Genomic DNA, 18,532 nt, shown 5'->3' with positions numbered 1-18,532 from the left:
TGACTCACTTGATATGCTTAGCTAGCTCCCCGTAGTGCGTTGCTGTTAATTCAACAAAGGATACCAAAAGAATGAGATACATTTGACAATAGAAGTAAATGGGAGATTTGTGTAAAATCACATTCTCTATCTGAATCATGAAAGGAAAGTGTTGGGTTTGATATCACTGTAACTGTTAAACAAACTATAGTGAATATGTAACAACTTTACAGAACTGTTTATGGTCACTATTGCCCATTAAAGGGATATGAAACCCAAAACACCTCTTTTGTGGTTCAGACAGAACAGAACCTTTTAAACAAGTTTACAATTTACTTCTATTATAAATTCGCTTTGTTCCCATGATACTCTGTGTTAGAGAGATACCTAGGTAGGCATCTGGCACACTATATGGCAATAAATAGTGCTGCCATATAATGCTCTTGCAAATGGATAACATTCTAACAAAACTGCTGCCATATAGTTCCAAAGAAATGGGACGGCTCCTAATCAATCCCTGCTTTACAACAACAGATACCAAGAAAACAAAGATAAATTGATCATGAAAGAAAAAAAAGTGAGTTTTATAAACCAGTTTCTAAACCAATAATATTTTTCTAATTGCTATATACTGTTTTACATATGAACAAGAGGTGCTGCCAATTAAAAAAAAAAGATCAGTAAGATTTGCTTCTATTAAAACATAAATACATAAATAACAACACTGCTAAGTAATTTAGATATTTTCCAACAAACTGCTCAACTTACCAAATGATTTCCTTTCTGTAAACAAATCCTGAAAGAAAAATAAATTGTTATTAAAAGGATGTTATGTAATATACATATTAAAGGGACAGTCTAGTCCAAAAAAAACTTTCATGATTCAGATAGAGCATGTAATTTGAAACAATTTTCCAATTTACTTTTATCACCAATTTTTCTTTGTTCTCTTGGTATTCTTAATTGAAAGCTTAACTTAGGAGGTTCATATGCTAATTTCTTAGGCCTTGAAGGCCGCCTCTTAAGAATGCATTTTAACAGGTTTTTCACCTCTAGAGGGTGTTAGTTCATGTTTTTCATATAGATAACACTGTGCTTGTGCACGTGAAGTTACCTGGGAGCCATCACTGATTGGCTAAACTGCAAGTCTGTCAAAAGAACAAATAAAGGGGCAGTCTGCAGAGTCTTAGATACAAGATAATCACAGAGGTAAAAAATATATAAATATAACTGTGTTGGTTATGCAAAACTAGGAAATGGGTAAACAAGGGATTATCTATCTTTTAAAACAATAGCAATTCTGGTGTAGACTGTCCCTTTAAATACATTTTTATTAAATGGATACTTAAGAAGAAACAAAGTAAAATGATTAAATACCTGTATTTTTAAAAAGTTTATTTTTTATAAACCCTAATTATGTTTTAAAATCTATCAATACAAATGTAGATGATATTATGTTACAGCCCTACACAAAGTAACCAGCATGTAATATTCTAATTCAATCCTTGTGACTTTATTTGATGTAATTTAATGTATTGACTTACTGATAATGGTGCAGTGAATACAGATCCTAGATAGAAAGTGAGGGTCACAATACAGTATAAAGACCTCATCTTCATAGTCTGTTCTGCATCTGCTGAGTCAAATATCTTCTGCTCTCAGACGTTCTGGTTTAAAAGTTAATAGTATTTCAGTCCTTTTAAGAATAAAGGTGGGGAGGTTGTATTCTTGAAGATACCAATCTCTAACCACTCAGTGTAAATCTCTAGTTTCGCCTTTACAATGTGTCCCTCCCCCTTAAAGAAATGCAAATTGATTTGGCTAAAGGGACAGTCAACACCAGAATTTCTGTTGTTTTAAAAGATAGATAATCCCTTTATTACCCATTCTCCAGTTTTGCACAACCAACACAATTATATTATTATACTTTTTAGCTCTGTGATTACCTTGTATCTAAGCATCTTCTGACAGCCCCCTGATGACATGACTTTTTATTTATTATCTATTTCTCTCATTTTAGCCAATTAGTGCAGTGTCTGCCACAACCCACGGGTGTGATCACAATGTTATCTATATGGTTTACCTGAACTAGTTCTCCCCTGTTGTGAAAGGCAAATACAAAAGCATGTGATTAGAGGTGGCCTTCAAGGGCTTAGAAATTATCATATGAGCCTTCCTAGGTTTAGCTTTCAACTAAGAATACCAAAAGAACAAAGCAAAATTGGTGATAAAAGTAAATTGGAAAGTTGTTTAAAATTGCATGCCCTATTTGAAACATGAAAGTTTTTTTTGGACTTGACTGTCCCTTCATTTTAAATTATTTGTGGTTAAAATTCTATTTGACTCTTTTTTTTTTTTTAATGACTATCACACTTGGTATTTGAGTGAAAAAAAGAGGTTTAAATGAATCTGAAACCGCAATGTCTATAATATAAATAAATACATTTAAAATGTGCACCAGTATTTAGAATTATAATGCACTGAATCATCCTAAATAGGGATTGTAAAGTGATAATGAAAGTTTTATTATTTAGAGAGCACGTGAAATCTTTTTTTTTTTTTTTTTAAATCTTTTTTTTTTTTTTATTGAGTTTCAAAAAAAATAAATTCAATACATACAGAAAATAGGAACAGCCCGTTTAATACTCAACATAGTATAGTACAATATAACCTTGATAATTACTATACATCTTTCACCGTTCCTGACTTTACACCTTACTCATCATTGTTCCATTTAATCTTCTGAAGGGTAATATAATTTTAACATATATAAGCTTATAAAGAAAAAAAAGACAAGAATGATCAATCCAATTCTGTGCCCCTAAGATCTTTAACCCCTGGGCTAAGACCTTTATCCAAATACAACCCTTCTTATTATTATCCAGCAGAATTGATTTCCTATTGAGTTTTTCTTTTCCCTTATTTAAGCGATTTTGCTATGCTTAGGGAAAATTTAAGATTCTACCTGTTTTATGAAAACCTGCGGGGTCTTGTGCTACATCCTCCCCCCCCCCCCCCCCCGCCCTCCGTCGTTTTCCAATTTTCATTCTCGCACCGTATGTACTCTTTCTATCTTGGACACCAATATTGGTATAATCGTTTATTGATTCCAGTCTCTGTTTATAGCCAGTATGAGGGTAAGGACTCTTCTATAATTAAGGTAATGAAAGGTAATGTATTTTTTATAGGCGCAATAAAAAGTAATTGTGCTGCTTGTGGCCACAATAAAATAACTGCTTTCCATTTAGAAAAGTACCATCTACATTGTTTTTCTGAGTTTGGTTTTATATCCTGAAGTTCACTAGCCATTTGTTGTTTCATAATAATTCGGCAAGTTTAGGGGGGTCCGTTGATTTCCATTTCTTAAAAATCAAGCCACAGGCCACTAAAATAGTCAGGTTTATTAATCGTCGTTCTCCTGTATTTGTTCTGTCTTTTAAGAGGAGAATTATGTGTTGAGATGTTAACTGGAAATTTTCTTGTAGGTATTTATTTACCCAGAAATTTATCTTTGACCAATATTGCCGAATTTTGGGACAAAACCACAAACAATGTAGAAGATCTGCTCTTTCTGCATTACATTTAAAGCAATTACCCGTCTGATTTTTGTTTATCCATTTGCTCATTCTATAAGGAGTTAAGTAATAGCCATTAATTACTTTAACTTTTATTCTCTCCAGTTAATTGCTAACATAGCTTTATCTGCCATATCTATACTATTTTCTATATCTTCAATTTGTATGGTTGGGAAGTCTTTGACTAGTGTATCACTTACTCTATGTAGATGATTTAGCCCTGTTTTGGTTAATATTGCTTTATACCAGTAGGCGATTGAGCGTCTAGCCGCTTTATATAATTTAATCCCTGAGTCTAGTTCAGGTTTGGTCCAATCCTCCCCATATGCAGATAACATTTTGAAAAGATAATTTCTTGTTTGAAGATACGCATAAAAGTCTTTCGCCTCAAGTTTAAATGTGTGAGTCAGTTCCTGAAACGTGTATATTAATCTTGGGGCCGCTTGTTGTAACTGTACCATATATATCAGTCCCTTATCCCCCCAATTCTTAAAAACTTTGTTTTCGATGCCTGGTATGAAATTAGGGGTACCTATAATGGGAAGATAGTATGAAGTCTGATATTTGTACCCTAGTGTTTTCAAATACTTCTGCCAAGCTTGTATTATGTTAACAAATGTAGACATTCTGCAAATGTTGCTTGTTAGTTTATTATAAGGATGGTGCAATATAGATTTTAAATTGAATGGCTTCACCAAGTCTGATTCTATTTCAAAGAGTGTCACGTAATTAACTTCTGTTACCCAGTCTGCCCTAAATTTCACCAGTGTCACTCAATTATAGTATTTTAGGTTTGGGAGCGCTAGTCCCCCATACCTTTTAAGCTGTGTAAGTTTCTCTACTGATAAGGCGTGTCTTTTTTCCCCCCATATGAATTTTGCGCAAAGACTATTGTATCTGTTTATATCTTTCTTTTTTATCAATATTGGTATATTTTGTAGTAAGAACATCAACCGGGGGAAAAAAATTGTTTTTATGAGCATTATTTTTGCTGAAAGTGAGAGGTACAGTATATTCCACCTTTTCAAATCATTGACCAATTTGTCAAACAGTTTATCATAATTAAGACTATACCATACCCTGGGATCCCTACCAAGAGAGATTCCAAGATAATTTATATGTTCTACCTCTTTGAACACCAGCTTTGGATAGCTTTGTGTTGTTTTATTTATCCATAATATTTCTGATTTTTTTCTATTAATTTTACATCCTGAAAATTGACTATAGTTATTAATTATTTCCAGTATCTTAGGAATGTTCACTTTTGTATTTTGCAAAAATAATAAAATATCATCTGCATATAGTGAGATAATGGGATGATGTTTTCCTATCTTGATCCCCTTTACTTCATTTCTTAAACTGGTTGCAAGTGGCTCTAATGCTATATTAAACAGCAATGGTGATAGTGGGCATCCTTGTCGGGTCCCCCTGTGCAGACTTATATACTGCGAGAGATCACCGTTGACTAGCAGTTGAGAGCGAGGTTTGTTATAAATTAATTTTAAGAATTCAATCAGCTTCCCTGAGAATCCAAAACTACCAAGAGAGGTAAACAGATGGTCCCATATGATCGAATCGAATGCCTTTTCGGCATCGATTGTTACTAAGGCAAGATCTATGTTTCTACTTTTACTATGATGCTGTAGCTTATAGAAATAATGCTCCAGAATAAGTAGCACCCTCCGGGTATTCCGCACTGCATTTCTGCCTGGCATAAAGCCAGACTGATCTTCATGTATTTTCTCCCCAATTACTTTTTTCAGTCTCTCAGCTATTATATACATACATATCTTATAATCATTTAATAATGATATGGGTCGATATGAACCCATATCCTCTGGAGGTTTGCCTTTCTTATGTATCAGGGTTATTATTGCATCCTGAAAATAAGATGACTTCATTTCATTTTGTATATAGTATGTATTATATAACTTGGTTAATGTTGATATAAGATCCTCCTTTAATATCTTATAAAATTCTGCAGTGAGGCCGTCTGGGCCCGGTGCTTTATTTGCTTTTGCCTTATTAATTGCCTCTTTTACTTCGGCCTCTGTAATCGGGTTATTAATCTGTTCTAGTGTTTCCGCTGGTATTTGTGGTAGCTTTATTTTCTTCCAAAATATTTTTTTTTCCTCTATATTAACATATGACTCTGCATATAATTCTTTATAATAATTGTGAAAAGCTTTACAAATTTCTGTGTTTTCTTTATGTTCTCCTGTCTCAGTTTTAATAAGTGTAATAATGTTTTTGGATTTTCTATGTTTAGTAATTTTTGCTAGATGTTTTGCTGCTATTCCTTAATAACCCTGGTAAATATTTCTTATTCTCAAATCTTCCATGGCCCATTTATTTTTTAGGAAGATTTCTCTTTCAGCCTTAGCTTCGATGTATTTTTTCCATGTGCCTGAATTGGGTTGATTTAAGTATCTATTATACATATTTCTAAGTTGACACGCCAATTGTAATTCTCTATGTTTATTCTTTTTTTTTGTCTTAATCATATAAGACTTAATTTCGCCTCTAAGCACTGCTTTGCCAGCTTCCCAGAAAATTTCTGTTTTATTAAAAAAAGATTTATTAAACAGGTAATATTCATTCCATTTTCCTTATAACCAGTTTACAAATCGTTTATTATTTGCCATATAACTTGGTGAAATGGAATGAATTACAGCTTGATCCTGTTATCTGTGGTGTTTTTATGTGCATAGAGATGATAGCATGGTCTGATATTATTATCTCTGCTATTTGTGTGTATCGAAATCTAATGTAAGCAGTTTTTCCTCTATTAGGAACATGTCTATCCTAGAGAAATGTTTTTGTGACTTAGATTCACATGAATAATTCCGTTTGTCTGGGTTCTGTAACCGCCAAATATCTTTCAAATTTAATGTCTTGCTTAACTCTCTCAGTAGTCTTGCCTCCCTTATATAGTCGTGTTTGTGTTTTATACGGAACCTATCCATCTCTGGATACATTGTTAGGTTAAAGTCACCTGCAATTATCAGGTTCTCTCCTATAAATGGAATTAGTTTGTTTTTTATTTTGTCCCAAAAGTCAATGTCAAGTTTATTTGGTCCATATACATTGCAAAATAACCAGATTTTAGTGTTGATCTCAGCTTGGATAATCATGTACCTCCCCTCTGGGTCTAGCTCTTGTTTTCTTATTTTATATACGATTTTATTGTTAAACAGGATTGCTACCCCACATTTTCTTTTATTACAGGGGGTCGCTATTATTTCTGAGATCCAATTAGTTTTGAGCTTAGGGATTTCCTTTTCCTTCAGATGTAACTCTTGTAAAAAAATGACATCTGGAGTATATTGTTTTAATGTTTTATTAAAATGATACGCATAAAATGGGAAAGGAACAAAAAGAAAAAACAAAAAATGCGAGATTGGCAAGTTTTCCCAATCTCTATTAAAATCTCCAGTACACCTAACTTTGAGTAGGGGGAGGAGAAGGAGGGAAGCACAATTCTGATAGGCACCCAGCTCAATGGGTTAAGGTTTTCATACTTTATTTGCCATATAGGCACAAATTGTTTAATTTGAAAAATATAGTATAATAAATCCATTTGTTTTATAATTTAGATTTGGCTTTATGTCGTCTGTGTTATATCAAATGCACACTTATGTCATAATTTAATGTTGTTTTTTGTACAGTATGATTCGGCCTCTTCTACTGTAGTCAATATAGTGAATCCCTCTGTCTCTGCTATGGCTATTTTTGCTGGGTACCTTAGGGTGGCCCTACTGCCCGCTTTTAATAAGGCTGTACAATAAGGAGCCATTGCCTTTCTTTTTGACGATGTATCAGCAGAGTAATCTTGAAAAATATGTATTTGTTTTGTATCTATCAATAGTGGCTGTACTTTCCTATGCTGTCTTATTGTGCTGATTTTATCCTGAAAATTTAAATATCTTATTATTACCATTCTTGGTCTTATATTGCCATCTGAGTATTTCCTGGTGCTGCCTGTTCTATGTGCTCTCTCCACTAATAGATTGTCTAATGGTGGCTGCATCCCTAAAAGTTGGGGTAGTGTAGTTGTTCCAAATGTTAATAGATCACTGTATTCTGTAGTCTCAGGTAGACCCACTATTCTAATATTATTTCTACGGGATCTATCTTCTAAGTCATCTATTTTCTCTTGCAGACTATTTAATTTATTTGTGTGGTTTGATATAATCCCTTCATGTATGTTAACTTTGTCTTCGGTTTCAGAAACTCTGGCTTCCACCTCTGTAATTCTTTTTGCGAATTGTTTGATCTCTAGTGAGAGTCCCGCAATCTCTTTTTTAACTATATCAAATTGAGTAAGAAGTAGCTAAGCTAACTGATTAGTTGTCATTTGTTTTTCAGGGCTAGGTGTTCTTTGTGTTGGTATTTCTAAAGTAGGCTCTGGGCCAGTATCCAGTACCATTTTACTTTTTTTATCTTTCTTCGTCGGCATTGCTGGGGATCTAAACTTTGGATTTGTGATATATTTTTCCATAAATTAGCGCCCACAAGTGTGCTTATGTGAAGCGTGAAAAGCAAGGAAAAAAAAAAAAAGGAAAAAAAAAAACTATATTGGCCTTTCTCAAGCCAGTTCTATTAACGTGCTCTGTGTGAATTTATGTGTTAATGTATTTCTGTTTAATAGTGGATAGTTGTGAAAGTGTTAAACTATATCGGCATTAAGCTAAATGCATATACTAAAAAAAAAAAAAAAGAAAAGAAAGGTGCTTTGTGGACTACTATTTGGTTGTGAATTAGTGAATAGTCATCATTATGCTGATGATAAAAGTTGTGAAATGTGTTTAGTGTTTTATGTGAAAGTGATCTGTGTTATTGCCCTAGATCCCTGTCTATTAATTTATATTACAAATGGTATCTGTTGCTATCTAGCCACTATTCCATATTCAACCTTATTCTGAGTGAGAAAAAAAATAAGTAAAAAAAATGCATAGAATACATATAAATATTCACAATTATATCTTTTTTTGTCTGTCTAGTGCCTCGTTACTTCCCCGCCTTATGCTGTGACTCTCTCTTTCAAAACAGACTTATTAGAGATAGAAATATAAGGTGAGCAACCAAGACCCTCCTTTAGTCTGTTTAGATTTAACCGTTTCCTTCAACTTGCCTGGGAGGGAAAATACCATCAAATATTACTGTCTAGGCCCTAAGTTCTTTTGCATTTTAATATATCATACAATACACTTCTATATATAAATTCTGCAATACCCACACAGCTTATAGACCTACAGGGAGTGCAGAATTATTAGGCAAATGAGTATTTTGACCACATCATCCTCTTTATGCATGTTGTCTTACTCCAAGCTGTATAGGCTCGAAAGCCTACTACCAATTAAGCATATTAGGTGATGTGCATCTCTGTAATGAGAAGGGGTGTGGTCTAATGACATCAACACCCTATATCAGGTGTGCATAATTATTAGGCAACTTCCTTTCCTTTGGCAAAATGGGTCAAAAGAAGGACTTGACAGGCTCAGAAAAGTCAAAAATAGTGAGATATCTTGCAGAGGGATGCAGCACTCTTAAAATTGCAAAGCTTCTGAAGTGTGATCATCGAACAATCAAGCGTTTCATTCAAAATAGTCAACAGGGTCGCAAGAAGTGTGTGGAAAAACCAAGGCGCAAAATAACTGCCCATGAACTGAGAAAAGTCAAGCGTGCAGCTGCCAAGATGCCACTTGCCACCAGTTTGGCCATATTTCAGAGCTGCAACATCACTGGAGTGCCCAAAAGCACAAGGTGTGCAATACTCAGAGACATGGCCAAGTTAAGAAAGGCTGAAAGACGACCACCACTGAACAAGACACACAAGCTGAAACGTCAAGACTGGGCCAAGAAATATCTCAAGACTGATTTTTCTAAAGTTTTATGGACTGATGAAATGAGAGTGAGTCTTGATGGGCCAGATGGATGGGCCCGTGGCTGGATTGGTAAAGGGCAGAGAGCTCCAGTCCGACTCAGACGCCAGCAAGGTGGAGGTGGAGTACTGGTTTGGGCTGGTATCATCAAAGATGAGCTTGTGTGGCCTTTTCGGGTTGAGGATGGAGTCAAGCTCAACTCCCAGTCCTACTGCCAGTTTCTGGAAGACACCTTCTTCAAGCAGTGGTACAGGTAAGAAGTCTGCATCCTTCAAGAAAAACATGATTTTCATGCAGGACAATGCTCCATCACACGCGTCCAAGTACTCCACAGCGTGGCTGGCAAGAAAGGGTATAAAAGAAGAAAATCTAATGACATGGCCTCCTTGTTCACCTGATCTGAACCCCATTGAGAACCTGTGGTCCATCATCAAATGTGAGATTTACAAGGAGGGAAAACAGTACACCTCTCTGAACAGTGTCTGGGAGGCTGTGGTTGCTGTTGCACGCAATGTTGATGGTGAACAGATCAAAACACTGACAGAATCCATGGATGGCAGGCTTTTGAGTGTCCTTGCAAAGAAAGGTGGCTATATTGGTCACTGATTTGTTTTTGTTTTGTTTTTGAATGTCAGAAATGTATATTTGTGAATGTTGAGATGTTATATTGGTTTCACTGGTAAAAATAAATAATTGAAATGGGTATATATTTGTTTTTTGTTAAATTGCCTAATAATTATGCACAGTAATAGTCACCTGCACACACAGATATCCCCCTAAAATAGCTATAACTAAAAACAAACTAAAAACTACTTCCAAAACTATTCAGCTTTGATATTAATGAGTTTTTTTGGGTTCATTGAGAACATGGTTGTTGTTCAATAATAAAATTAATCCTCAAAAATACAACTTGCCTAATAATTCTGCACTCCCTGTATATAGCTAACTCTACATGCAGTACAGATATTAATTCCACAATACTATTTGTCACATCACAACATTTTTTTTATATTGCTCCTTTAAAGAGTGTATAGAAAATTGCTTAGATTATATTGTATCTCTGTACAGTCCTTTCTCTTGCTCAGACACGTTATTATGATGACTCCTATACAAATGTTCTAGGATACTTCCACAGTGTGCCTCTTAGGCTTCACAAATTAATTTAATAATCTCCACTGTATTTTAGATTCCCCCAGGTTTGTTGTATGTATTGATTGTAGCCTTCAATATAGTTAACTCTTTTGCCGGTAATAAATGATAAATGCTTATTGTCTTGTAAAGAGTTATTCTCTCCTTAGGCCCTGATGTTTTCTAGGGCTTGCTAACAAACATTGGAGCTGGTAATATGTAGTAGCAAGGACACTAGTAAGCCTTTACGCTTGTTCTGTGTTTGTGATATACCATTTGTTTGAGTTTTTGTTTTAACTCTTGCAGTGATGTTTTTTTGGGAACCAGACCCCTATTGCTATCGAGACCTTCAGAGTGCAAATGCTAACAGTCTTATTCTTTGTTACTGTATATTTATGTCCTCTCTTTTTTCGTCTTATGCTTTAATGGCAATACTTACCCACCACTATCTTCACGGCGTTGGATTCTGAGCTGGCGGTCGTGTGAGCCTTTCCTCGAGCCTCTGCTTTTTTGTTGCTTGCTCTTCCTCACACGCCGGGGCTGTTCCGATGCTGCGCGCCTTAGATGTGACGCCACTCCGCTGCGCCGACTTAGAGAAGGGGGTAAGGAAGTGCTGGGTGCTGATGTCACAGACGGTTGCCTTCTCTCTCCCAACCAGGTGGGACCGACTTGCCAACCACTTGTTCTTTAGCCGCTTCTCTCCGGCACCATCTTGTAAATCCAAGGTACACTCTGGATGCCTCTCACAGCTCCACCGAGGTCCACGTGCGGTCCTATCTCAAGCAGGACACCTCTCGTTCAGGTCTGGTTCCCTCTGGAATCGTCCTTTACTGTAAGTATTTTCCTTTGTATAGTTTTAAGAGTCTTTAGATTTTATTTTAAATTACTAGTGCTCCAGTGCTTTGCAGATTATTGTCTTGCTCTGTTGCCTGATATGGCACTGCCGTTCCAACTTCAATGTTTGGGGCTAGTCCCAACCAGCCTTTAGGGATATACCGGACTTCCAATCGCCAAATTAGTCCCTCCGGTGCAGTATCATTTTCAACCCCACAATAAGGCAATGGCGGGGAATCTGTTGTTCAGGTGTTCACACACAGGTGAACTCGGGCGTACTCCACTTCTGCAGCGCCCCACCCTCAGGAAGTACAAGATTATTGCTATCCTACAGCATGTGAAATCTTAAACAACTATCCAATTTGTTTTTAATATCACAGTTTCTGTGTTCTTTTTGTATCCTTTATTGAAGGGTTAAAGTGGACTGGTGCTTTGTAGCAGGTACATACATTTATAATGCTAAGGGCTAGATTAAGAGTGTAGCACTAATTAACGCTCAAAATAGAGCATTAATTGCGCTAGAAGTAAGCTTTTTGCGCACGGCAGGTTACGCTCGTATTATTTGAAAGTAAACTGTTTTCGCTAGCACGCTAACCAGACAAATGAAAAAAGCCAAACTTAGAATATTGCCTGCGTGTTCACATAATTCCCCCATAGAAGTCAACGGAGAGAAAAAAATGAAAACGTAAAACCAACTCTAGCGCAAACGGGATCGCATATTCTCTTGTGCTCTAACCCGACATGAAAATATGAATATTTCACATTAAAATGTTCTTTACATACAAGAAAATGTTCTATGTATTCTGAAATAAATATTTCTACATTTATCTGATTTTTTTGGTACAATATATGTTTATACCTATACATATAGATCATTATATATAGATATAGATATATACATACATATACAGTATAGGAATATCTATTTATAAATACACAGACCATACTCTGCTATGTACAGAACATTGAAATGTGAAATACAGTAAATAAATAGTTAAAACCTTTATTAAAAAATAATATTGCATAAATATGCTTTTACATGTTTTTATCTACTTAACCCCTTAGTGACCAGACCATTTTTCAATTTTCTTACCGTTAAGGACCAGGGGCTGTTTTTACATTTCGGCGCTGTTTGTGTTTAGCTGTAATTTTCCTCTTATTAATTTACTGTACCCACACATATTATATGCTGTTTTTCTTGCCATTAATGCGCTTTCTAAATATACTATTATTATATTATTCACTATATTTTTTTTTATAAAATATGATTAAAAAAAATTGAAAAAAACACACTTTTTTATAACTTTGACCCCCCACATCTACAACCACCAAAAACACCCTTGCTAAATAGTTTCTAAATTTTGTCCTAAGTTTAGAATACCCAATGTTTACACGTTCTTTGCTGTTTTTGCAAGTTATAGGGCAATAAGTACAAGTAGCACTTTTTCCTAACCATTTGTTTTTTCAAAATTAGCGCTAGTTACATTGTAACACAGATAACTGTCAGGAATCCCTGAATAACCCTTCAAAAGTATATATATTTTTTTAGTAGACAACCCAAAGTATTGATCTAGGTCTATTTTGGTATATTTCACTGTCAAATGCGATCAAATATTTTTTTTTTTAACTTTTTCACAAACTTTAGATTTCTCACTGAAATGATTTACAAACAGCTTGGGCAATTATGGCACAAATGGTTGTAAAGGCTTCTCTGGGATCCCCTTTGTTTAGAAATAGCAGACATATATGGCTTTGGTATTGCTTTTTGGTAATTAGAAGGCCGCTAAATACTGTTGTGCCCCATACTTGTATTATGCCCAGCAGTGAAGGAGTTAATTTGTAACCTTGTAGGGTTAATTTTAGCTTTAGGGCTCGATTTATCAAGCCCCTACGGCTACAAGTTCTCACAAGAACTTGCTCGCCGTAATTTTTCAAGCAGCTGTCACCAGACCGCTGCTTCCCTAAGCTCTTCACCACCTCTAAGGTGGTGAAATTCAATTTCCGCAGTCGAGTCCGACCGAGGAGATTGACAGCTCCTGCCTGCGCGTGAATGGCTGTGCACGGGCAGGGGGCGGGATTGCACATGAGCGCAAAATTGCCCTCTTGTGCAATGTTGATTACCTGCGGGTAATTTCGTATACATATACGTATCCCTGTATGCCTCAGCTTTGATCAATCTAGCCCTACTTTAGTGTAGAGATCAGCCTCCCACCTGACACATCCCACCCCCTGACCCCTCTCAAACAGCTCTCTTCCCTCCCCTACCCCCCAAAGGTCACCCCCATCTTAAGTACTGGCATAAAGTCTGCCAGTATAAAAATATTTTTTTTAATTTATTTTTTTATATATTTTCTGCAGGGTAGTATCCCCCTTACCTCCCAACCTCCCTGACTCCCCCCCAAATGGCTCTCTAACCCCCCTCTACCTATTAGCCACCATGTTAGGTACTGGCAGCTGTCTTCCAGTACCCATTTTGCTAAAATTTTTGGCTTTTTTTTATATATTTTATATAAATAGACTTTTATCCATAGTGTAGCTGCCCCCCCCCCTCATTTCCCTAACCCTTACCCCCTCTCAGGTCACTTTCCCAACTATTATCCCCCTCTCCCTTCTTCCCATACACTAAGATTCCTTTTCGTAGCGTAGCGGTCCCCCCCGCTCCTGCCCTCTCCCATCCGATCCCACCTCCTCCAGCGATGGGCCGCCACCCACCTCCCTGCTATCCCTCCAACGCCACCAATGATCGACACTATCGCTGGCCGATACAGAGAGCTGCTTGGCAAAGGGTATTGCACAATGCCTCAACATCAAGGCATCACTGCAATACCCTGAAAGCAGCTGAATGCGATCAGCGGTTGAAATCCCAGAGGACGTGCCAGGCAACCATTATTTGTAGGACATGTCTTGCACACCCTCTGTCGTTAAGGGGTTAACTGCAAAGGGCAAAGGGCTCCAATGCACTTTTATATATGTCTTTTATATATATCTATATATGTGTACTTATGTATTTATGTGTTTATATATGTCTTTTATATATATCTATATATGTGTACTTAAGTATTTATGTGTCTGTTATATGTCTGTTAATACATACAGTATATACTTATATAAATACATATGTATACAGATATAGTGATATAAATATGCATACATATACATTTTTAGACATGTATATGTTTGTATCTCAATGCTAAAGCCCTTTGCCAGCCTTTTTTATCTAACTCCTGAGACCTCATATCTTTGAGCCCTTAAACCTTTGTCATGATATATATATACATTGAAAAAAGGGAGACAGAAGATTTATAATAAAATCTCATGAAAGACTGGGAGTTCAGCACTCTTTTTGTATAAAAATCAAAACAACACAAATTGCATATTAAAGTGGTGGTGTTTATTCACGCACCCCGCTGGGTGCAGGTTCAACAAGCTTAACAACTAAGTTGCGACAATGTAAGATATACTAAAGATAATATTAACATAAAACCAGTGCATAGATACACTGTACTAATAATGGACCGGTCCATGTGACCTAACTAAACTTCATTGTGGAGGAACAAAACTCAGATATTACATACATAAACACCTTAAAGGACAGAAATGTACCCGCTCTTAAAGGTATATTACATATATAGAAAGACTCGGTAGAAAAATAATTATACTGCACAGACCGAATTGGTTTTAGTAAACTGTGTCAACCGACTGTTCTTATATATGCATATAAAACATCAAATGCATTTGTAATACAATTAGAGTATTTATCATTAGGATATAGCAATGTTCAATATAGCATGAATTAATACAACTTTATAAAGTGTTAAGTGCACTGTAGCAGTTCAGCAAACATCCCAGTTTGAGGCTAACATTGCTTAATAAATTGATGTACATCTAAAATCCAGAGTTAAGTAAGTTCACATGAACATGTAAAGATACTTTGGTGGCAAGCTGTAAAGTGTTAATAGTGAAGTAGCATATGAGCCAGTAGGTGGAGAGGTAATTAGAGACGTGCGGCACTTAAAGCAGAAGATGATATATTGCAGCAGAGAAAATTAATAAGCAAGCAAAGGTGCAGGAGGATATCATATTAGTAGCTGAATCCCTCTGTCAACTGCATCCAGGCTTGAACAGGTCACTGCATAACTCAGACACAAAAGTAAACCAAAAGTAAGGCACAATCAAAGATGCAGGAGGACACCGGGTATTTACATCTGGATCCCTCTGTCAACTACACCTGATTACCGCCCTCTTGAACTTTGTTTCTTTCCGTGGGACTTCAGATTTTCATATCGGTATAGACCATATTGTGAAGTAGTCTCCAAATAACTTTGTGCCGTTCTTAGTAACGACTCTGTTCTCCTCAGGTTTCCCGGCTCAAGAATTTGTTACCCACAGGAATATCGCCCCTCCGTTCCGCCAAACAATCAAGCGTGTCAGGTCACATGTGATTGGTCAGCTAATGCCGATGCGCGTTTCACCCCCTTGTCACAAGAGAGACGGGGTTTCCTCAGGGCTGTGTAAACTAACGTGTGCTTGGTCCTACCTTTAAACCAACTATACTCCGCCCATGTGGGAGGTGAACATAACCAAAGAACAGTTTAAAAATTGTTATTCACAAATGTAAAATACATTGTTACCTTAAGCATACTTAATTAATACATTATATATGACAATTTATCGCAATTTACTATTCTAATATATGGCTTTCTGACATGAAAAAAAAGAGTCCTGTACAGTTTGCTACAATCATACGCAACATCACAAAAAAACAGGCCATATCCAATCTTTCATTCATTCCTTTTGGGCCAATGGTAGAGAGGTTGAATATCCATTTACATTCCTTCTGTAGGAGAACCTTATCATTATCTCCCCCTCTACCATTGGTTATGCCCTTGTCAATGCCTAACTCTCTCATGCAGTCTGGGCTACTATTGTGGAAGATCTCAAAGTGTCTTGCCACACTGCTATTCTGCACCTTGTTCTTGATGTCGTCACTGTGCTCAAGGATTCTGTCTTTTAACAATCTCTTGGTTTTTCCAACGTAAAAAATTGGACAGTTACAGTTTAGCAAGTAAACCACTCCTTCAGTATTACAATTAAAGAAATATTTCAGTTTATAAACTTTTTCTGTACAAGCTGAGAATATTTTTGATTTTAGCATAAATTTACATGCCACACATTTTTTGCAGGGAAAATTTCCTACCAGCTTTTGGCTAGAGAGCCAGTTTTTTTGTGGAGTTATAAACCTGCTCTGCACAAGTTTGTCTCTTAAATTAGAGGCTCTTTTTGCCGTTAATGATGGGAAGTGCCCTACTTCTTTGGCCACATTCTCATCATTAATCAAGATTTTCCAGTTATTTCTGAGAATTTGTTTAATTCCATTCCAGTGACAGTTAAACTTAGTCACTAGTATAATGGAATTAGAATTCTCTTTTGCGTTTGGATATAGGAGGGATTCTTTATTTGTTTTTCTTGCCACAGTATAAGCGTTTTTTAAAATTCGCTTCGGGTAGCCTCTTGCTATGAACCTATCTGTCATGAGGGCTGCATGTTTGTCACATTTCACTCCAGAGGAACAGTTACGGCGAAGACGCAGGAACTGTCCCTTAGGAATCCCCTTTACTAAATGAAAAGGGTGATGACTTTGCGCTAATAGTATACAGTCCCTAATTTGTCAAAACGTCCCTTTCAACTTTTATGTCAATGTCTAGAAATGAGAGACTAGTTTTACTTGAGTTTACTGTAAGTACAATATTTCTAGTGTTATCATTTAGGTCATCAACGAAATTTTTCAACTCACCTTGTGAACCATCCAAGATGACAAATATATTGTCCATATACCGGAGCTACAGGTGAACTTTTTCGTTGAACAGATCTTTATGATACACTTCTTCCATCTCCCAAGCTCCTATCCAATACATATGAAGGCAGTGTGCACAAAAAAGTTTAAAAAAAGAATCAATGTAATTACTGAGATTGTCTGTCATACTACCAATCCCAGATATTATTGGGCGCCCAGGAGGATTTTTTAAGTTTTTATGACCTTTTGGTATGCAGTAAAAAACCGGCATCACTGGGTACTGGTTGAATAAATACTTAAACTCAGTAATTGAAATGATACCATCACTTTTTGCATCATTTAATCTCCTAAAAATTAGGGACTGTATATCAAGAAAATGGATTCTGCATTAGTCGCAAGTATTGATTTTTATTGAGCAGTTGTCTTTTTACCTCTAACACATAGCTAGTCTGGTCCCACAGGACTACATTTATCAGCTGATTTTATCACTATGTTGTCTGCTGTCATAAGTTCATTTAGTGCTTTCCTTTCTGACTTTGTTAGATTATCATTGACTATACCATTTAAAGGGAAATTGCATATATATCCTTTTCTACCTGTTTAACAAAAATATTCTATTGGCTATTCTAATCAGCCAATATAATTACAGTAGCTCTTATTCTATTGGCTATTCAAATCAGCCAATAGAATGAAAGTAGCTCGCATCCGATTGGCTGATTTGAATTTAGTTAATATTATAAATTTATTGAAATAATAATTAAGTTAGGGATGTTAGAGTTAGATAGGGTTAATAAAGTTAATATATATAATATAATAACTATATTAACCCTAATATAATTAGGGTTAATAATTTTAATATAGGTGGCGGCAGTGTAGGGGGATTTAGATTACAGGCAAAAGAGCTGATTACTTTGTGACAATGCCCCACAAAAAGCTCTTTTAAGGGCTGGTAAAAGAGCTGGTTACTTTGGGGCAATGCCCCGCAAAAAGCCCTTTTAAGGGCTGGCAATAGAGCTGGTTACTTTGGGGCAATGCCACGCAAAATGCCCTTTTCAGGGCTATTTGTAGGGTTAGACTTAGGTTTAGTGGTAGGGAAATTTTAGTATTTTAGGGGTTAATTAATTTAATATAGGTGGCGGCGGTATAGGGGGATTAGATTAGGGGTTAATAATTTTAATATAGGTGGCAGCGGTGTAAGGGGGTCAGATTAGGGGGTAGTACATATAATATAGGTGGCAGAGGTGTAGGGGGCTCACATTAGGGGTTAATATAGTTTAAATAGGTGGCGGCGGTGTAGGGGGATCATATTAGGGGATAATATAGTTTAAATAGTTTGA

The 18,532-nt window shown here is 36.1% G+C and overlaps 1 protein-coding gene across 1 annotated transcript in view; it reads right to left on the bottom strand.

Moving 5' to 3' along the window:
* LOC128643352 (embryonic protein UVS.2-like) overlaps window positions 1-17,232 on the bottom strand; it is a 145,253-nt gene extending 128,021 nt beyond the window's left edge. Inside the window, exons 1-2 of the mRNA XM_053696282.1 lie at window positions 17,196-17,232; window positions 16,232-17,017 (exon numbers count right to left, since the gene is read on the bottom strand). Of these exons, the coding sequence (XP_053552257.1) occupies window positions 16,232-17,017; window positions 17,196-17,232 (823 nt within the window). The remainder of the gene's footprint in view (window positions 1-16,231; window positions 17,018-17,195) is intronic.
* Between the last annotated feature and the right edge of the window lie 1,300 nt (window positions 17,233-18,532).

Source organism: Bombina bombina, unplaced genomic scaffold (genome assembly GCF_027579735.1).
Source record: "Bombina bombina isolate aBomBom1 unplaced genomic scaffold, aBomBom1.pri scaffold_628, whole genome shotgun sequence".
Classification (NCBI taxonomy): Eukaryota; Metazoa; Chordata; class Amphibia; order Anura; family Bombinatoridae; genus Bombina; species Bombina bombina.
This window is presented reverse-complemented; position numbering and strand designations above follow the sequence as displayed.